Source organism: Aythya marila, assembly GCF_965140915.1.
Source record: "Aythya marila genome assembly, chromosome: 17".
Taxonomy (NCBI): domain Eukaryota; kingdom Metazoa; phylum Chordata; class Aves; order Anseriformes; family Anatidae; genus Aythya; species Aythya marila.
In genome coordinates, this window is record NC_139058.1 from 1,624,328 (window position 1) to 1,645,339 (window position 21,012).

The 21,012-nt window shown below is 43.6% G+C and overlaps 3 protein-coding genes across 4 annotated transcripts; 1 reads left to right on the forward strand and 2 right to left on the reverse strand.

Annotated features, from left to right (window-relative positions):
- Positions 1-126: 126 nt before the first annotated feature.
- On the reverse strand, positions 127-4,696 carry UNG (uracil DNA glycosylase). Its single transcript, XM_082774095.1, has 7 exons — positions 4,567-4,696; positions 3,944-4,147; positions 3,770-3,865; positions 3,009-3,106; positions 2,265-2,353; positions 1,990-2,168; positions 127-1,458 (listed from the first exon to the last, which is right to left on the reverse strand). Exons 1-7 carry the CDS (start codon positions 4,654-4,656, stop codon positions 1,318-1,320), a joined length of 897 nt encoding a protein of 298 aa, XP_082630221.1. The 5' UTR covers positions 4,657-4,696; the 3' UTR covers positions 127-1,317.
- A 156-nt stretch (positions 4,697-4,852) lies between these two features.
- On the forward strand, positions 4,853-6,372 carry ALKBH2 (alkB homolog 2, alpha-ketoglutarate dependent dioxygenase; the record flags this gene model as incomplete). Its single annotated transcript, XM_082774400.1, has 3 exons — positions 4,853-5,081; positions 5,252-5,450; positions 5,553-6,372. 3 exons carry the CDS (start codon positions 4,853-4,855, stop codon positions 5,857-5,859), a joined length of 735 nt encoding a protein of 244 aa, XP_082630526.1. The 3' UTR covers positions 5,860-6,372.
- A 434-nt stretch (positions 6,373-6,806) lies between these two features.
- On the reverse strand, positions 6,807-20,033 carry USP30 (ubiquitin specific peptidase 30). 2 transcript variants are annotated; one of them, XM_082773794.1, is made up of 13 exons: positions 19,977-20,021; positions 19,759-19,866; positions 18,746-18,928; positions 17,717-17,820; positions 16,761-16,859; positions 15,947-15,989; positions 15,605-15,699; positions 14,813-14,872; positions 13,610-13,696; positions 12,927-13,007; positions 11,675-11,894; positions 10,906-11,014; positions 6,809-9,830 (listed from the first exon to the last, which is right to left on the reverse strand). In XM_082773794.1, exons 2-13 carry the CDS (start codon positions 19,856-19,858, stop codon positions 9,566-9,568), a joined length of 1,446 nt encoding a protein of 481 aa, XP_082629920.1. In that variant the 5' UTR covers positions 19,859-19,866; positions 19,977-20,021; the 3' UTR covers positions 6,809-9,565. The 2 variants fall into 2 exon arrangements, with proteins under 2 accessions (XP_082629921.1, XP_082629920.1); XM_082773795.1 differs by having other exon boundaries at positions 6,807-9,830; positions 15,947-15,986; positions 19,759-20,033.
- Between the last annotated feature and the right edge of the window lie 979 nt (positions 20,034-21,012).

Genomic DNA, 21,012 nt, shown 5'->3' on the forward strand with positions numbered 1-21,012 from the left:
CCGCAGAGGGTGACGAGGAGAAGCTCCCGGCCAGCAGCCCCCAGTCACATCTCCCCCAGGCTCCCCACTCCCTCCACTGCTTCTTTCTGACCATACCAGACCACAGCACAACGTAAACCAAGAGGTTTTTATTTAAAAAACAATCTGGAAAACAAACAAACCTCAACACACTTGAAAACTTGACTAGTGTTACCTTCCAGAGTAAATACAAAAGGTTTACAAGGGCATTTTATAAAAACATGAGTACAGAACAAGGCACTTCCATTACAAGAAAGTATGAAGTCAAAGATAAACTGGAAACCCAGAAGCAACAAGTCCTCATCTTCTGCCTGGAGTGACGATGAGTTATTTTCTACAGTGGCTAAAAACCTTGTTTTACTTCTGTGAAGGCAAAACACAAAACTATCTCTGTATTAAGATCTTAAAAGATCTGAAACCTTCAGCCCATCAACTGGCAAATCTTGATGGACAAGACTTGTTGAAGTCAGTCATCTGACAGGGACATCTGCAGGAAAACCCCCACTCAGGAGGGAGTACAGGAGCTTTTTTTTTTTTTTTTTGAGACCACTTTCATATCTTATGTTCTGATTTCACAGGATATCCAGTGATCTAGCTGCAGTGGTATACTCCATACAGGATCACCCCAGGGTTCATCATCATCACAGCTTACCTGTCATCCAAGTGATTAACACAGAACACAGTCTAAAAAAAAACCCTTAGTTCCCCCTTCAAAGGGCATGTTTCCTTTGGGAACAAAAAGCTCAGAACATGACCGGAGTGTTGGTCACAGGCTGCCCTTGGCTGCTGGGCAGGTTAGCCCTGAAACCTTGAGGACAGACACAGTGAGTGAAGCCTCTGACAGTGTATTAACAGTCCCAAGAACTTGTGTTTCTAATAAATCTTGTATCTGTAGCAAAAAAGGGGAAAAAAAAAAGTCCTCTCCCACAAGGGGAATCAGAGTGGCTCTAAAAAAATAAATCCAGATTTGCACAGCAAAATGCTAAGGAGGAGGAGGTAAGGCAAGGCATTATTTACAAAAGCTGAACAGCTTAACCTGTAACAATTTACATCCCTTCACAAGCAAACATTTTCCCATCATAACAAACACAACTTAACATGAAACTGTTTTTGTTTCAAACCAGGCTGAAATCTGTTCAAAAAGTAGTCAAACAGTCCACATAACATTCAAATTTGCTCTTAAAACAGAAGATCTGAGAGTCAGGTCTTCTGTTCCTTGCACAACATCAGGAGAAACGAGACAACCCTTGAAACAGGGGCTGTTTCTGACCACCAGACCCCACAGCTCATGCTCGCAGCTCAGAGCGCTCTCCAGTCAATGGGCTTCTTGCCAGATTTCTTCAGCAATTCATTTGTCTTAGAGAAATGCCGACAGCCAAAGAAGCCCCTGTTCACAGAGAGAGGCGAAGGATGAACCGTCTGCAGGACGTGGTGGCGCTTCTGTGAAAGGTAAAAGGAAAAAAAAATAAATCATTAGATCTGCACAGTTTTAGCTCCCGGGATGAGGCTGGCTGCTCCATTTCCTAGCAAGCAGATGTAATTTCCTCTGCACATTTCCTCGGTCATCAGACCGAGGAAGGCAGGCCCAAAATCCCTGCCATGAAGGCAGAAACTTTTATCCCACTGAGCAGAGGCAGGAGGAGTGGCTGTGAGCAGAAACAATAACACCCAGCCCATTTTTCAGTTGCTGTAATCCAAACAAATTTTACACTTATTCACAAGCCCCTTCCTAGAAATACCCTGTCTGGGTCATCAACTGGAAGCTCTTCTCACAACAAGAGGTTACACTTGCTCCACTTTTGTTGCTTAACTCTGGCAAAGACCAAGCTAGAAAAAAAATGCAATTAAGCTTGACAGCAGAGTTCAAGCAGGGAGAAAAACTCAACTCTGTAAGGAAACTGCCCTCTAGTGTCCACCACTCAACTGACAAAAAAAATAAAAAGCCTGAAGAGAAACAGGAATAATCTGTACCCTGTCAATAGAGCTGCCTTTCTTCTGCGCGTAGGCTCCCCAGAGCATGAAGACAACGCCATCCAGGTTCTTGTTCAGCCAGGACACCACCACATCTGTGAACTGCTCCCAGCCCTTCTCCTTGTGGGAGGTAGCCTGGTGAGCTCGCACCGTGAGGACAGCATTGAGCAGGAGCACACCTAGCACACAAACAAAGCCACGTTAACTGCTGGTTCCTGCTTCCCCTGAGAAATGGGGAATAACTGGAGCTGTTCCTACGATCTCAGTTAATTTACCTTGCTTGGCCCACCCTGTTAGATCTCCATGACCGGGGTGAGTGAAGTCTTCAATATCATTAGACAGCTCCTTGTAAATATTTTCTAAACTGAGGGCAGGAAGGGAAGAAAAAAAGAGATTTTAAATTATGCTTCTGAGGCAAACTAATGATCTGGTATTTAGATATTCAGCAAAACTTATAAGATACCTTAGAATCTTTATTTAATTTCTACCTAAGTTACTATTACTCCTCCTGGGAAAATTAGATCTTTGCCTTTCCTAACACTTATCAAGCAAGCTCCAACCTTGCAAGTGCTTCCAGCAGCATGCAAGTGTCATAAATTCACTGCCAACAACTAAGACACACCTGTGCACTTGGAAGGGCACCTTTAAAGATAAGAGCAGACAGCACCACTTACTGTTCTTACACTAAACAATGAGATTATTGATCTTAATTTAATCGTTTAAGATAAAGCAACCGTTTGTAGCAGCTGGGCAACAAAGCCTCTTTGTGTGCCTGGCTAGATGCTTTAGGAGAAGGCCTCAGCACCACAGGTGTAAATTTAGGTCTAAGCATGTTCTTCAGAATACCATCTCCAGAGAATTATGCACTTTTTCAAAATGATCTTTCCTCTAGGCAATGCACAACTCAAGTTTCGGCATCTGTGACAAATCCCCTGTCAATGATCTGACTTGCAGCCATGAGTAACAGAATGAAATAATTTGTAAATAAAAGTACTCCTGCAAATTGAGTACTGCCATACCTGGGCGGAGGTGGAACAGGTTTCTGGACACTGAAACAGAGCCCATGAGCTTGATTAGGTCCATGATACGGATCTTGTCCCAAGATCACAACCTTCACCTGAAAGCAGAGCTTCATTATAACTGATTTGCAATCAGCATGATCACCAAAAGAGGAAAAAAAGCTTACAAGCAAGCTCTATCCTAAAACAGGCAGACAAAAACCCAAAGAACTGACACACCTCACTACACACAAGTTAAGGAACACAGCCCCTACATAAGTCTAACCTCACCGCAGTTTTTCTGCCAAGATTATGGAAGTACTTTGAGTACAAAGGACCAAAGCTTTCAAATATCCACAACGCTATGAAGGTATTTTCCAAGGAAGTTTCCTTAGATTTGAATTTTACAACACATTCACAGTGATATCCATGATTACAAACACAGCACATTGCCAAGGGGATTACCTAAGACAGCTACATATGTTTTTTAATGACAGTTCATTAAGATAGCGGAAAAAAGCAAGAGGTACAAGATATGAGAACAGGCACCACGTTATGCTGGTAACACTAAAAATAAGGTCAAAAGTCCCACTGCAATTCTAAGGGAAAGCCCACAGCCAGTAATAAAACACTAAAAACAAACTTGGGTGTGGGAGGAGACCAACAGAGCGGGACCCATGGGTGCTAAGAGCCAGCAGCACCCACACCGGGGCAGCCCCCAGGACCCCACAACCGTGTCTGTACCCCCCCTTAGAGACTGGCACCCCCGCAGCCCCACTCACATCCCTGATGTCGCACATCTGCGTCCAGGTGAAGACCTGCTCCGGGGGCGGGTACACGGTGTGCCGCTTCCTCTCCTCCGCCACGAAGGCCATCAGCTGCGGGCAGAGCAGGCAGATCAGCAGGGACCGGGGGCAGGGAACCGGGACAGGAACCGGGACCAGCCCGATGCTCACCTCCATGAAGTAGGGTTTGGAAAACTCCTTGGCCAGCTGCCTCCGCCAGCTCTCCCCGAAGCCCGGCGGCACGTTGCGGTCTGCCAGCCGCTGCAGCGCCGCCTCCTTGTTCCTGCGGATCCGCTCCAGCTGCTCGGGGCTCAGCGGCGAGGCCGCGCCCGCCTCGCTCCCTTCAGCCTTCGCCTTCTTGGTGGCGGCACCAGCCTGGAAATAACGAGCCAAGAGGCGGCTGCAGAGCGGGCCCAGCCTCGGCCCGAGCAGCCCGGGCGCCATCCCGAGCCCGAGCCGTTCCGCGCCCCGCTCCGCCCCGCTTAGGGCGGCCCCGCGCCCCACGCGGCTTTTTCGCGGCAAAACAGCGCCTCGCCCCGCCCCCCCGCGCGCTCTAATTTTCCTATTGGCCGCGGGCACTGTCCGCTCTTTCCTATTGGCCAGTGGCAGCGGCGTGGGGTAAATCTACCTAGCAACCGCGCCGCGAGGATACCCGCGAAGCCCACGGGGCAGTAGCGCGGCGTGGGGACAGGACCGGAGCCCCGGAGCCCCACATCCCCCCGGGACAGCGGTACCCTGCGCCCTCCCCCAGCGCCCCGTACACCCCCAGCTCCCCGCATCCCTCTCCCCATCACCTCCTCATCCCCGCCCGGCTCCGGGGAGCGGCTGCGCTTCCTGGCGGGCGCGGTGCCGAAGAAGGAGAGCAGCGTGCGCTGCCCGATCATGGTTGCGGCGGAGCCCCCCCGAGCAGCGAGCGGCAGCAGCAGCGGCAGCAGGACCCGCAGCAGCAGGACCCGCGTGGGCTGGGGAATTTGGCGATTTGGCGCCAAAACCGGACGCGGGGGCGGGGCAGGGGGCGGGGCGAGCCGAGGGGGGCGGGGCTCCGAGCGCGCGCGCGCGCATCCGCAGCGCGGGGCAGCGATGGCGGGGGCGTGCGGGAAGAGGGCGAGGCTGGAGGCGGAGGGGGACGGGGATGGGGATGGGAACAGGGACAGGGACGGGGACGGGGGGGTTGTGCCCGTGCTGCCGCCCCCCCCCTGCCGCCAGATCCGCGGGCAGGGCCTGAGCTGCGAGTACCGGCTGCTGTTCGGCCCCGCCGAGGCAGACGGCATCCTGCGGAGGCTGGAGAGGGAGGTGCGGTACCTGCCCGGTGAGAGCCCCGGAGCCTTCCCCGAGCGGGGAGGAGAAAGACAAGGGGGTAGCTAACAGCTGCTGCATGCAGGACCTGGGAATTCAGGGTGGTGGCACCCCAGGGTGGTGGCAGCCGCCGGGAGAGGGGTGCGGAGCTCGCCCCGACCCCTTTGCCTCTCGTTTGAGCAGACGAGCGGACAAAGCTGCACGTCTTCGGCAAGTGGCACAGCATTCCCAGGAGGCAGGCGGTGTACGGAGACCCCGAGCTGAGGTACACGTACTCGGGGGTCACCTTTTCTCCCGAGCCCTGGATCCCGGTTCTGGACCACATCAGGGAGCGCGTTGCCTCGGTCACGGGGCACAACTTTAATTTTGTGCTCATTAACAGGTACGTCAGATGTCCAGCTGCATCAACCGTGCCAATAGTTCACTGAAAAATTGCTTGGCGTTCGTTTTATGGAACTGGGAGAACTAATTATTGCACTTACAGATACAAAGACGGTCTGGACCACATAGGTGAACACCGAGATGATGAGAGGGAGCTGGTTCCACGCAGCCCCATCGCGTCTGTGTCCTTTGGAGCCTGCAGGGATTTCGTTTTCAGGCACTGCGAGTCCCGAGGGAAAAAGGCCAAGCGCCGCATCGAGCCTGTCACGCTGCAGCTAGCCCACGGCAGCCTGCTGCTGATGAAGTACCCCACCAACGTGTACTGGTACCACAGCCTGCCCGTCCGAAAGAGAGTGCTTAGCCCCAGAATCAACCTGACATTTCGGAAAGTGATGGCTATAGACAAGTGAGATATTCAGTGATCAAGTACCCGGTCTTTAGACTCCAAAAATTAAGGTTTTCTTCCCCGGTATGGCTGCCAGTTTCTGCCTCAGTCTTTGACAATCCAAAGCATTAAACCAGACGAGTAGGTAGTATTCCTGGTAATTTACTAATAAATACTGCAACTATTAATCTGCAGGACCAAGAATACTTTGTCAGTACACTGTTGCTGTAGTCCTGCTGACACGTACCTTTAATGAGTAATACCCTTGAGGAAGTTTGTTCTCATCTGATCTTAATCTATGCCCTTGCTCAGAAAGATTGAAATATTCTGTATCATTGAGATAGGGGTGAAAGTTTGTAAATTCTATAGAGTGCAAGGTGTAATCATTCAGAGTGAGCCTGTAAGCTGATAGGATTCATTGCCTGACACTTTATATTCTGTCAGTGAGCTACAGTTTGTTTTTTAAAATAAAATACAAGTGGGACCAGCGTGAAAGGAGGATTGCTAAGATGTGAATAAAGTGAGTGCAATATGTTTTACAGTCACCATGACCTGTCTGCATCGATTCCTCTGTTGCTTTACCTCATCTGCTTGCTTGGGAGACTGAGTTCTTTTGGGCAGCAGCGTGGTGGGAGAGGACTGGAGGATGCACAAGGTCCTGAGCCAGAAAGGGAACTGGTCCCTGTGTAACCAGGCTGTAAACACGTGAATTGCACTGGGCTGCAGCCTTCAGCAGTAGGTCTGGCAGGGCTATGGAATTAACACGGATTAGACAGTTTGGAATGGATAATCCCCACTACCAGGAAGGGGGATATTTAGCGTGGAAAGCTGCGGGAATGCATCTTACCCAGAAAATGTGAAGTGCTGCTTCTGTCAGATACACTGTATGCGGTCTGGCTTAGAGCTTGGGCTGTTTCAAGAAATTACCACCTGCAGACAGCTGCTTTTTCTATTAAGTTTGTTCATTTATTGCTACTGTACAGTTACAAAAATACCCTGAAGTGAAAACGCAACTTCAAACAGCAGTGCAGTGGTTTGACTCTAATATCATACATTTTTAAATAATACACAAAATAAAACAAGAAGAATCCAAACACAAAGATGTCACCTGGAGGGCCTTATCTGATGTTTTGTAACCTACATTTCCTTCACACCTTTTCCACCATGAAAACTTGTGAGCAACAAATAATAATAATATTGGATGATCCTCACGTGCCTGCACAGAGCCCACTGACTTTGAAAGGTGAAGGCTGGGTGGGAAACTTCAGCAGAGGTCTTCGATGCTCCCAGTTGGCTGAGAGTATCCAGCACAGCACAGGACCAGGATTGAGGCACCGACAGTTGCCACCTTCCTCAGAGAGCTCCACCAAGACTGCCTCCTGCTCCCCAACAGTGAAAACCAGAACAAATGCAAACTATTCAGAACAAATTGCTGACTCATCTCTAAAGCCCTCGAGGAAGCTTTCAGAGTAGGTCTGCAGCTGAGTGAAAGCAAGCAGTTTATTAATGTCACACAGCAACTATGCTCCCATACTCAAACTAGTCCCTGAAAGCAGCTTTTTGCAAAAAAAAGACATTAAAGGTGCAAGTTTGCAGCACTGTGTGGCTTTATGTTGCTGTTTTTTATGCCACGCTGATGAGTTTAAGACTGTTCATTTGTTGTGCGTATCTTCTGACTCACCTCCAGCATTGCTGCTTTCTAACCAAATGACCTGTTCAAATGAACATAAAATTCAGAGTTTAAAACCCTTAAACAGACCCTAGTAGGAACAGATAATGCAGAATATATGCTATTGGCAGTGGAAATGGTTGAGGTACAAATTGAAGACCTGCTGGAGCGTTGCAGGATGTTTTCCCTTAGGTGTCCCCCAGCTCTGCTTTACAGAATTCCTAGCACACACCCATGCTGCTCAGAACGGAGGGGTCTCTCCCCTCTTCGCTTCCCCAAGTCTGTTAGATCTTAGTTCACGACATTTTTGGCATTTTGTATCCTTTTTTTTAGTATTATTTTTTTCCCTAACTTAAAAAAGAGAAGTTAAAACCATGCTACTGTTGATGCCCTAGCCTAAAAAGGGAGGCTCCTTCTAATTAGTTTGTAGACTTAGAGCATTTTACATACTATGAACATTACCTGGAGGAGGAGTTGTGATCCACACTCTGCAACAATGCAACTGTAGTAAATATTTGTTCACATACATCTATTACCACTCCTATTTTAGCTGGTTTTGAGCCTCCCATTAAGGAACTTGAATGCCTGTGAGTTTCATGTAGTGATACCAATATAGGAAGGAGAAAGTTGTCTTAAACTACTAAGACAGTTGTTACCAGTTGAAAACTTAGTTGCTGCTATATACTGAAAAACCTAGTCTGAGAAATTAAGTCTTTTTCCTCCAAGCTACAAGGATAGAAAAGAGCTAAAAACAGCCTACTTACTTCATTCCCAATAATTTAAAAAGTCAAAAGTAGCTTTTGCTTCTCCCTTTCCTGCTTTGTTTGGGATTATTTTTTTTAAACACATCAATCTAGAGCAGCAAAGTACAACTTCCATGTACTTTGCAGGTCTCTCCATGCATGGAGACCTGCACATCTAACGCAGTGACAGCCTTTCCAGACTACTTTACCAGACAAGCTCCCACCAGTCCGGATTCATTTGCAGACACTCTAACAAGGATGCTTGGGCTGCTATATATCTTGGCTCACAGTCACAACCAGCATAAGCCCTAATGCTCAGCTGCAAGCCTGACTACTTATATCTGAATGGTTGATGGGAAATGATGGTTTGCAACATTAAAATAGGAAGGGCGCATCTAGAACACCAATTACAGTAGCCTCAAAGTAACGGCATTAAAAGTTGTAGTCCATACTACAAGCAACAGTATTCACAGTTTCATAATGACCAAGGAAATTACAATACTGATTGCTAACAAAAGCTTCCGTCTCTTAATTTCACCTATAGAGCAAAGATACAGGGCAACAAATCAGGGCGTCAGCTCTTCATTGATAAAAGAAATCGATCTTTTCTCCTGGAAAAAGGAAACTGCAGTTTGAATCAGTAAAAGTATTTCTGTGATGTATAAAGAACTGAAATCTTAGGAAAACAGCGAAGAGGGAAATAGGTTTTTGGATTGTGCACATTACGTAGAGATGCCTTGTTTTATTCATTAGCTGTGATATCAAAAGAAATCTTGTTTGTTCATAATTCATCCCATCATCTTGAGACATTTATCAGAACACAACTGACAAGCAGTGGACTCAGACAATGGTAACCTAACTGTTCAAATGAGCTCAAGGCACTTTGTTTCTCAAGTCATTGCCTTTGATAACAGTAGCTTCCCATCAGCTGCTTCTGGGGCTCCCTTGTTCAGAAATGTCTGCAGTGAAATGTATCGGATCAAAAGCATCTCCCTTTGAAAATTTACGTGTCAGGATAGGGAATATGGCCCTGGGAAGTCTGCTTGAAATGTCTGCTTTAGAGCTGTGATGTTGACAAAATTACTACCTAACAGAATAAATGCTTCTGTAGTACAAATACGTTTTGGACTGCACAACGTTAGCAGACCAACTTTGGGTAGCATCATTTTGGTACAAAACAACTCCCACAGGAGCCAGCCGTTGCCATAGAGGGAGGGGAAAGTTAAAGGGCCTGTGGTGGATTATTTGCATAACAGACAGGAGGTGCAACGAGGATCTCAGAGGAATTTTGGCAGTTTTTGTCCTCCTTCAGTTCTCAATCATTCTTCAGCCCTCAGCTCCAAACGTTGGTGCTGTACCTTCGAGTGCACACGCTCGTAAAAAAGCAAGTAAGCACTGGAAGAAAGGACCTCCTGCAAACTGGCTTTGCGAACTGTGTCATCTGAAATCCATAACCACTGATTGCTGACAGACAGCGGGCTCTTTGAAGAAGGCGGAGAGCGGCGGTAAGTCACAAAGTGTCCAGAATGCATGTCTCCGTGGTGAACTACGACTGCCATCAGACGGTAAAGGTATACAGGGGAACTGGAGGAAAAATGAGAAAAAGGAAAGAAAGGGTCACCAGACCTTGTGGATCACACATGTACCTAACGAAGCTCTCTCTTCTTTTCTCTTCCGTTGCATTTTCTTTTTGGAGCAAATAGATATCTCTGTAAGAGATGTGCTGCTTCACAATTACTTTTCAGTATACTAAATCTTCTCTGCAGTGCTGCCTTATTCTGCTGAGAGAACCAAACCACTTGGTTTAAATGTTTAATGCACCAGAGGGCTACTACGTTTTGCACAGTGTAACTGATGTAATTTTTCAGCAATGTTTTCCATCAGACATACCAGCATGCCAGCGTTTAGTTCTTACAGCACTGACTGAACAGAAAAGTTATTCTAGAGAGATGTTGTTTTAAACTGAAAAGAAGTAAAGTTGTGTCAGGTAATCCACAGATGACAATGGGTGTACTTTCAAGGACTTGCTCTACATGTACAACTGTCTTCAGAACAGATGTTTGGCACAAAATGCTTCCAGGCTACTGTTCCTACAGAGATTGCAGGAATTGTGCTCCCCATGGGAATAATAAGCAATGAGAGACAGAAGAAATATTATAAAATTATCATTGGTCGCAGACAAGAAAACAAGTAAACCTTCTCAAAGGCCAAGAAAACACATTATCAGCAGAAGCATCAAGACTGGATTTACAAAGTAGAATCATTGCAGCTGCAACTTAAATTGAGCTTTACAATATAATTGTAAAGAAAAATCTGTAAGAGTTCTAAGATTTTCTTACAATAATTATAAAAAAAAGTAAAAGGAAGGGGTAGTAGAAAAACAGTAAGAATAAGAGTATTCAAAAAAATGACTGCTGCATCATCAATCATAGAAAGGAGATTGAATTTTGCTTGTAATATGCTATACTCTCTTTTATAGTAGCAGAGAAATGAAGCCAAAGGCAACCACTAAAAATCAGCCAAGAGAAGAGCAAAAAAATTCTGCACAGGAGCTAGAATAGATGTTAAATTCCATGACTACAGAGCTTTCTGCTAAAGACGGAAGAAAACATTATTTGCACAGATAGAAATACAAACAGGGTACACATTTCTCACTTACCTGCATTCAGGGAATGCAGCGAGTGGAAAAGCTCCCGAGGACATTAAAAACGAAGTGGAGCAGGCACCATTCATAATGAGCGATTTAGTACCATGTGTCTGTTCTGCATCTGCAAAAAAAGTAGACATCCAGTAATTTAAATTAAGATTGCTAATAACTGCTTCTACTGTATCTAAAAAGTACTGTGAAGTACTGTGAAAGTATTTTGCTTGATTCGCTACATTAGCACAATCCCTTAGCAATGAGAGGAGTATAATATAAAAATAACTGCCACTGCCCTTGGATATGACACATGTGAAAATGGCCATGTGTACAAAATCCCAAATAAGTAAAAAAAAAACTCAAGTTGCCTAAGTTGTAGATTTACTACAGCTAGATTTTCCAGTTGTTTTCTAAGAAGCCGCAATTCCAAGCATTCCTTCTGTGCCATTTCTGAAGCCTCAGAAGAGATCACTAACAAGCTAATTGCTAGGACTTCCTGAGGGCAACGTTAATCAGTCCTTTGGATCTAAAACATATAAGTTCTTCACTATATGGCTTTTATTTGTTTCTATGTTTTTTAATATCCAGTAGAATCAAATTAAATAATTTAAACTGAACTTTAAGCCTGGAACAAGCTATCTTATTACTTGCTGGGAAACAGATTTTTACCCATCCTCTTTGCACAGTTTAAGTAAAGATTCTGCTCTTAGAATAACATTCTGCAGATCAGATGTTTTATCACTGAAATGAAGAAAGACCTGACTTATTTTACTTTCAAAATAAATACCTGAAGGTTTTACTGCTATCCCATCCTTTGTTCCAGGCTTTGTCTCTTCAGAGTTTTTCTGATTCAGATCGTTCTGGCTTGGTTTATGAACAGGAACGTGATATTTGTAGATGTCCATGATCAGAAACTCATTGAACTGTACATGTTCATGACGTTTCAGGGGTGTGCCTTGGTTTGACCAGCTCAGTCTTTGCAGATGGATACATAAACACTGAGGGAGCTTCAGCCAAGTTCCATATAAAAGGAAAGCCGAAATACATTTTAAATTAAGAGAAACAGCTGTTAAAGTTAAAAGCACACTAATGGAATGGGTAAGTCTAATGGACAAGGAAAAAAAAAAAAAATCAATGAACTGTTGTCTCTTTATGCATTCATCTACTCTGTCTGCATTAAACTTATTGCAGTAGTATCCGTGAGTCACAATAAAAACTCACAAATTCTGAGATTTCTAATGATGCCATTACTGTTCACTAGGCAGTAGGACAGCTCAGGTTAATCATTTTCTCCAAATGGCAGAAGAAAAAAAAAAAAATCAATAAAAATATGTTCTTGTTCCTAAAAAGTGCATATCATTTAGCTTGTTGATCTGTAAGGTAGAAATGAGGACTGGAATTTGTTGCAGTGAGACATTTGCTAACGCACAGTAAGAGTACATGGTGGAAAAAGTCAAGAAGTTATAAATATCTGACACTCGATGTCATGCCAGGACTAGCCTTTGTCAATAAGTACATATTATTATTAACGACACCTAAGGCTCTATTAATTAGGCCAGCGCCCTGTTGTCCTTTGCATTATATGATCACAAAACAAGAAGAAACAAGAGCTTCTAATAACAATTGTACCTTCTGTTTAGCACTGTATTCTATTGTTTAAACCATCTGTATTTAGAACATTTTGAATTCTTTGAAATGTGCATTTGCAAAATACCACGCAAATAAATCTTATATATGAATCACTTTACTTACCAAGGAAATCAAGAATTAATGCAAGACACATGAACTACAATTAAGCCAAACTCACTTTTAAACACTTTGCTGAATAAAAGAAGAATATTCACATTCTTTAACCTACAGAGTCGATGCTTTGCTGAAGCAAGGCCTCAATGACTACAAATATTTGACAGGTGTACTTTTTTTTTTTAAAGTTAAACATTAAAGTGAAATACCAAGCAGACATGAAGCAAACAAATCAAAGAAAGAAAATACTGTTTAATAGGAACAAAAAACAGATTTGGAGGGTTAGCTTGCCTCACCTTCCCTAACTTTAATTGCTTAACAAATGTTGTTCTCTGGTTTTCTATGCTCTGTCCATTCAGAGTCCCTTCTGCCTGAATCTGCAATCAAAGGGAAAAAAATAGTCATTTGATTACTTGTTCTATCCAGTTACACATAGTAATACTGCAGTTTTGTATACTGCAGACAAAAGTAACTTCTGTCGAGAGCTATGCTTAGTTCATTAATTGCATATACAATTTTCCACGAATGTCGTCAAGAGTTGTTGGTCTATCCTAATGGATCACAGTTCTAACACAAAATTAAGCAAAAATGAGCATTTAGAAAACAAACCCAGTCTCCAGGTTTATGTGTAGTTCTTTGCCTCTTCTGTTAGTTTTCAAACAAACCATTTTGGATCTCTATTATCAAACTGCAGTCACCTGTAAAGTACTGTTTAAAAATACCAGAACAAAAAAAAAATATCTCAAGTATTATCTAGATCCAAATAAAGCATTTGTAAATTGTCATATTATTAATAAATAAAGCTTAAAAAAAAAAAAAAAAAAAGTGAGGTAGCAACTCCCTTTTATTCATAAGAAATCCCAGGAAGGCTGGAGACTTTCCTGAAGTCATGAAACAAGGAGTAGAAAAACAAAGCCATAATTCTCAGTCAGAACGCTTGAAATTGAGCTAGAATGTTACATAAATTAAAACTACATACTTTTGTGCAGTTGTCACACACAACATCCTTCACAGATTCAGAGGAGATGAAATGATGGAGGCAGTGATCCAGCGTCAGTGGACGACCCTTAGAACAACACCAACACCAAAATTATTTGCAGCAGTCTTAGGGTGCGTGCCATTTAATTCTGTGACAGTATTTCATAATCTCTGCCATAAGAACCATAAAACTGCAGATTTGCTTCTGGAGAAAACTGACTAACTGGCTGAGTACAGAAAGCATATAATACAGCTAACTGTGGGGATTCTTCCTGAAGCTGGATTCCACATGGAAAACGTTGCAGCCTCTAGGTATAAGCAGCAGCTCTAACTCCCTGCATGCCTCCTTTTGTGGCATTTTAAATCACAAATTCCTGGGCCTGTTGCTATTTTTCCTCCAAAGTTCCAGCACCTCTTGGGTCACTTTTTGCTCTTTGTCTCTCTACACAGGAGAAATACAGCATTTCATTGAGTTTAGGCACTCCTTCCTATGCTTCCTTGTAGGATGTACTACATGCAGCCAGTGTGAATGGCATTATCTTCAATGATGGTATAAAATAAAACACAAATAGCAGAAGATGTGTCAGAATCCAAATCCTCTAGCTATCCAGGAGCATATTCTGGAGATAGAAGTCAGTTTCCATGAGTGAAAGTATTTGTTTCTTGTCTGTAAAGACAAATCTGTAGCAGACATTAGGTAACAAACTGTTACAGAACAAAGGTCCTGCACATTTTGCCCCAGAAATCTACAGTGTTTTGTCATTTAAAGTTTCTTCACAAAGCCCAAGGGAAACCAAAACAATTTCTGGTTGAAATCACTTGATCTAAAAGACTGCATTGGGAAATAGCGTGCTATTGCTGCAGAGACAGAGCACTTGAAGGTCACCTTCTGAGGCTGCCAAAAACACACGGCCCTTAAGATACGATCTGGTCTGTTCAAATTATGACGAAAGGACCAAACACTTCACCAGGAGAAAACTACTGGTGTCAAAGTCACACTTGTTGTACTAACTGGTACTTTGCCATAACACATTCCTGGTAAGGTACTGTGTTAGCCCAACAGGATAATTTATAAAGACAATAAAATAAACTCTAGCTGCTCATTTACACAGGCTGCAGCACCTTAAAAAGACACTAGTGAAGATAAAGCTATGATGCCACAGCAGTAGACAGACCAGCTGGATCATCAGTAACAGATACGTACCCACACAGCTGCTGGGATACTCAGTGAGAGACTGTCAAAGGTATCATACCTCACAGGACTCTGCAAGAGAATGTTTCACATCCCATGAGCAAAAGGCTACAACAGACCATAAAAACACAAAACCAACCAACCACACAACACTGTCACACAAGACAAATGTATGCCTTCTGCTGTCCATGTGTATCTGGTGGAATAGGGTCAAGAACACCCATGTTCCCCACTGCAGTGCTAGGAAATACCCAGTGCAGTGCGCAGGGTGCTGCTCTGCCTGTTTCTACTGAAGCTGCCCCTGCTCACTTAAATTTATTTGCAAGTTTTTGAAAAACAGAAGTACTAAATGTACTCTTACAGTTTGACCTATGAATGAGATTTAATTTCTGTATTTTTTTTAATCTAGATTTTCTTCATCTCCTTACTCTGCACAAATTAAATTGCAGTCTAGTTTTCCAATCTCAATCCTGCATGCTGAATGAATAGCTAGTCCTAATCCTCGTGAGTGGATTTTCAGGTATGATATTGTGATACCGGATAATAAATGCAGTAAGACACTTATTGGCTGTTATCCCCAGAAAGTGAATCACACTTCATTTTCTTCAGTATGTCTAACGATACGTTCTTGTTCATCACCAATGCCATAAGTACTTGGAAAAGTAAAAGCTGTGAGTCCCGCAAACCTCTGAGCTTAAACCTGCTATGTTGGAAACAAGGGATGATGATTTCACATCAGAATGCACTCTGAATCTCAGGCATCCTTTTTCACGTATGGATATTACCAGACACACTTTGTTATACCTGGTGTTCACAGTGTTTGCAAACCATGTTGCTAGTCAGCCTTCCATGAAAAGGATGCTGAGACTTCCAGCGATTTGACATAGGAGGAAGAGACCCTGAAACACAAAATTGAAATTGCCCTTTTATTTTCAAAACATCCATGTTTATCACTGTAATCCTCCCTTCTTGACTCACAGCAACAAAAGTAACTGCTCTAAAACACATTCTGTCCCACTGACAAATAATTAGTGGTATTTTACAGCTGAAGAGGAAATGCAATTCAGTCCAACACAGACAGAGTGAATACACTATGACTTAATATTTGGATTTCAGGATGACAAAAAAAAACAAACAAACACATACCTCTTGTTCTGCAGGTTATTTGCTTTTGGATTATTTCTGGCTGCTACAGGGGAAGATAAAAGATTCATTAACTCCACCTCAGAAAACCTTAAGTATTAAATACATTCTTATTTCATGCCTGATATACCTTTCTTCTGTTAGAACAACTGTATGAATTTAAGTGTCGCCATATTTGAAAAAAAAAATACAAAAAAAAAAAAACCTGGCACACAATAAACTTCTAAATTGCAAAAAAGAACACTTCTAATAAAAGGAACAACTAACCTATGGAATTCTCTGCCTGAGAGTACTGAAATAAAAGCTTAACAGATTTGATAGACTTTTTTTTTTTTTTAATATATTTTAGACAAATAGATAAATATCTTCTGTCAGCATAAAGCTGACCACTAATATTGCCAGATAAGCTACAACTTCATCTCCAAATGGATTATTCCACAAGCATCCATTCTGCAGTTCTGAAACCTCTTTCATCTGTCAGGTCTTACAGATAAGACAAATTGGTTAGGTGGATTGCTGTTGCACGCTAGTACTTCAATCCCTACATTCAATGGATTTAGGGATGCAAAAGGCCACATGAAAGTGGGATCAGTATAAACTCAAATACATTTGCTTTCAAACTTTTTTTTTTTTTTTTTTTTTGCCTGACCTATTAATTCGTTTCTATCAGAGCAGTAAAGACCTTTGTAAACAAATTTAAACAACTTCAGTTTCTAATCAGACACTTTATACTTGACATAACCAGGAATCTAGGCAGACTACCAAGGAGATTTAGGAACTTCTGCTGTTAATGAAGTAACGTCAGTAAAGGAGTCACCTCCAGTGAATGCACATCAAACAAATGTGTGACACGTGGCTGACGATCCCGTTCATCTTCCAACGAGGAGGTAAGTACATGAAATAGTTCATGAGCATCCTATTAAGTAGAGGTATAAGATTTAGAGAAAGCAAAACCAGAAGAAATCCACACACACACCAAGAGTACTAATGCTCACATGATTACATCACTGCACTAAGCAATTAAAGGAAAAAATACTGCTTAGAGCCCATATTACACCTTAATAGCAGTCATTTGTACATCCACTGCAATTTTGGCAAAAATTGTTTTATATGAAGCTGAACTTCATAACATCACACGTTATTAATAATATTCTGCCTTGGATAAATTCAAAAGGTACTAAAATCCTTGGAGAAAAAAAAAATGGATGCACAAATGCCAGCTTCCTCGGGCTTCAATAAAAGCATCATTGAAATCTGTGCTATTTGTTTTGGCTCTGAAACATAAAAGAAGGATACAACCGCATTTTGTGAATGAGATAATTGATTTGGTTCGCTGGCCAGCTTGATTCACTTAGTGGCTGAAAATACTGAAAACAAAGCTTAGAAATCTTGTATTTTACATGCGACTGAATTTGGAAACGTTAGTGAAGTGGAGCTCATCCCTGCAAGCAGGGTGGGACTTTAGCATAGACCCTTACAGTATAGAGAAGTTAGGGCTGTGTGCCTTCTGTTTTAATATTACTGGCTCCATTTTACCAAATCTGCCATAATTAAGTATGAGTTTTGAAGCAGACATGGTTTCCATAACAAATATATATGCAAACTGAAAGCACCATTCCTTAATCACAGGGTTGTTTTCCTTCATTATTTAAAGCAAACTTTTTGCTTCAGCAAAGATTTGACACCCAGTGTTATTAGTACTATAGCTTCAGTTTTCTTTTATTCCTTATCTGAGCTGGGTACCAGGCAGTCTAGCTTGAATTCTGTAATCACCTGCTCTTCAAATGATGAGATCTGCCACCTGTAAATTCTTAGAACTTCTAATAAGCAGCTGGCATCCAGGACATCATCTTCCGGTACCTCTTGACAGGATAAAGCTAAAGACATTGCATTTTAAAATGTTAGAAGGTGCCACAAAGAATGGTTAGAACACAGATCTGTTCATTTTAGGATTTATGGCACTTAGGCGTAACTGATTACCATGAAGTTATTCTTGATTAAGACAGTTAGATGATGACAATCAAACTAGAATGTATTAATTAGCATTCTCACCCGACAGTGTCACAGATTGAATACATTTTCCTCATCTAATACATATGCAAAACGAAAGGTTTCCTCAACTAACTGATACGGAGAGAATAAATAATATTAACACTGTCTGAAAAGATTCGTTTTATCCAACATAAAATGTATTTCATTTAATAGTCTGTATTTTTGACAAAATAGTAGGTTTAGAAAAAATGCTTAAACTGTATTATAAAGCATTAATTTTCTTGTATATAGATTTCTGAGTGCCCATCTAATTGTTATAGCATTTTCCTACTTATACTGAAACCATTTTTAGACCATTTTCACCATTAATATTCTGTGAACAACAAATGCATTAAGGCCTGTGCAATGGGTTCCATAACCACCTTTTCAGCACCCCTGCTGCCCTCTACCTCAGTTTGTTCAACCTGCTGGCAAACGGCTTCTTCTAAACAGGGTGCAGGATGCTTGACTAGCCACTGCTTCTTGATTGCCAGGTGAGTTGAGCAAGACCTGAAACTTTCAGCTGTTGGCTATGGAAACAAACAGCTTCAGGGACACACGCAGTTGGGCCTTAAATTACTTGGGCTTAGAACAAGGTCTGTGAAATTTGGTTGAATTTGGTCAGTGAGTTCAAAGTTAATAGGGAGAAATTAAAAAAAAAAGAGGAATTAGAGACCACCTGACCTTCCTTCCTTTAAGAAATAAGACTTACAAAGAGTGTTTATGCTAAGTATTTTCTTAGTTTATCACAACGTGAAAAAATTAAAGTACCTCTGAGGAGATGCAGCAAAGTGAGTGACAAGTATTGATGCTCAGTGGATTGGTTCTGCTCTGTCTTGTATTGTGCTGTAAATTCCTCCAGCCACTTGATGAAAGACGGACATGAAGATAAGCCTTGCAGCAACGAGTTCATAAAACAGGTGTTCCCTAAGTTCAGGAGGCCAGGTACGAGCCCTACAAATACATACGTAAGAGTTTACACCGTGAAGCCTAGGAAAACTTTACTATTTTTACTGGCAAGTGTTCCATTAGGTATTGAAATCACATTAAAATTACATTATTTCAGTTTATTTAGTGCCTGCACCTGCTGAAAACTAGAAGACTCCCATACGCATGACAGCATGCTATAGCTATGTCCATGGTGGTCTCCAAGAGTATCATCAGTCCAAAAGCCTTTCTACATTTTTGTTTGAAAAATATTCACTTTCACGATAGGGATAGATTTTTCTCTTTTCTGACACAAATAGATTTATATCAACGACGATAAGTTTCAGGATTATCTGCAGGTTACTGTACAAGCAGGAATTTAAAGCTGTAAACGTTTGGTCCCAACAGATAGAGGGCAGGGAGCCCTGGGGTCACCACTGTGCCTCGGTGGGGTGTGGGGAGGCCAGGATCACCACACCAAGCCAAATCCTCGCCAGGGGCTGGCTGAGGGCACTTCTGTACAACCCCGCTTAGCCAGAGGCTTCCACTCACCTTGCACTGATGGCAACAAGAAGGTATTTTGCATCCAAAAGCACAAAATAAAATCAAAGCCTTTACCTGCAGCAGTTCTACAACACGCTTATCACAGACGCGATACAAACATACTCCTGATAAGTCGTAATTTTTTAAAAAAATAATATAAATAGCGAATATTTTACTAGAGCAACAGAAGTCTTTTTTCTACACCCATTTCTTAAGGCGTTACGTTTCCAAACACAAGGAAAAGGGCCAAAAACGTCTCCTCAGCCGCGGCAAGGAATGTGGAAGCCGATAAACCGAACCCAGCGCGCTCCCACCTCTCCGGCGCCTCTTCCTCTGGGCGATGGGCCCCCACAGCACGTACACACCGGCGGCCAGCGCGGCCGCCAGCCCCCCGAGCACGCCCCAGCTCCTCATCGCCGCACCTGCAGCGGGACCACAGCGTCAGGGAGCGGCCCCACGGGGCGAGCCGGGCCTAACGAGGAGGCTTCGGCTCCCTCCCGGTGCCGGTGGCGGCGCCGGGCTCGGTCCTGACCTGGCGGAGCCGCCCCCGGCCCGCGGCTCCCCCTCAGCGCATCCCCCCCGCCGCCGCCACGGCGGAACCCGTCCCCGCGGGCTGTGGGGGAGGCGGACGGCGGGAGGAGTGCGCCGGAAGTGCTGTGGGGGGCCCGTTTAGCGACCGGACCGCCCCTAGCAACGGTTGCTAAGGCCGCGGGAGGGCCTACGCGGCCTGGTTGAGCCCGGCCCGGTCCGGGCTTGGCCCGCAGTCGGAGTTGGGCTCCGCAGCCCGGCCCGCAGCGCTGCCGCCTTGTGTCAGCAGCTGTTGGGATTCGGGGGTCTGTTAGCAAGGGGTGTGCTGGCGTCCGAGCAGCGCTGGCAGCCGCAGATGGCTCTTGAGGGATCTCACCTCGAGGTGGCAGCTGCTGAGCGCGGCTCTGGGGCTGCTGCTGCTGCTCGCCCTGCAAAGGAATCCGGCCGGCCAAGGGTAGCCAAGGGCCTGCCCGGTGCTCCTCCGGTGCCTGGTGGTGTTCCACGTGTGACCTGTGCCGTGACAGAAGGACAAATAAATAAATTGACAAGGACAAATAAATAAAATAGAAGGACAAATAAATAAATTGACAGAAGGACAAATCAAATTGAGAGGACCAAATCTCACACCCTTAACTTGCTGGGAAATTGGACCTTATTTAGTAATAATAAAGTATATATATATATAACATAGTTGCTGTATTCTGAAAACAAAGTTAGTGCTTCTATCCAATACATTTCTCTCTATTAAAAAATGCTGTTTTCTGCCAAGCTTCTGGGAGAAGCTACCAAAAGTTTCAGTGAACACACATTCACGGGCAGCTTTGTGGATAAATCCTGGCCTGGCACAGGCAGCTGTGCTGAGGCTGTTACGAACAAGGCTTGTGATGAGTGCTTCCCTCTGGAAGCTTCAGTCCAGGAACCCCTCCCATTGTAGACCTACGGTATTTTACCCAGTGAAACAGAACAGGATTTTTAGATAATGCAAAGCACTGAACTATGGTTCCTTTAACACCTATTTTCTGAAGAGGAAACGCAAATCT

Coding starts and splice junctions, on each gene's coding strand:
- UNG (XM_082774095.1), bottom strand. CDS start 4,656: ATGATCGGGCAGCGCACGCTGCTCTCCTTCTTCGGCACCGCGCCCGCC. Junction 4,148..4,566: donor AGCCGGGCGGGGATGAGGAG/GTGATGGGGAGA, acceptor CGTTATTTCCAG/GCTGGTGCCGCCACCAAGAA. Junction 3,107..3,769: donor AGATGTGCGACATCAGGGAT/GTGAGTGGGGCT, acceptor CTCTGCTTTCAG/GTGAAGGTTGTGATCTTGGG.
- USP30 (XM_082773794.1), bottom strand. CDS start 19,858: ATGAGGAGCTGGGGCGTGCTCGGGGGGCTGGCGGCCGCGCTGGCCGCC. Junction 17,821..18,745: donor TTTGCTGCATCTCCTCAGAG/GTACTTTAATTT, acceptor CAATGTCTTTAG/CTTTATCCTGTCAAGAGGTA. Junction 16,860..17,716: donor TCTCATCATTTGAAGAGCAG/GTGATTACAGAA, acceptor TCTACTTAATAG/GATGCTCATGAACTATTTCA.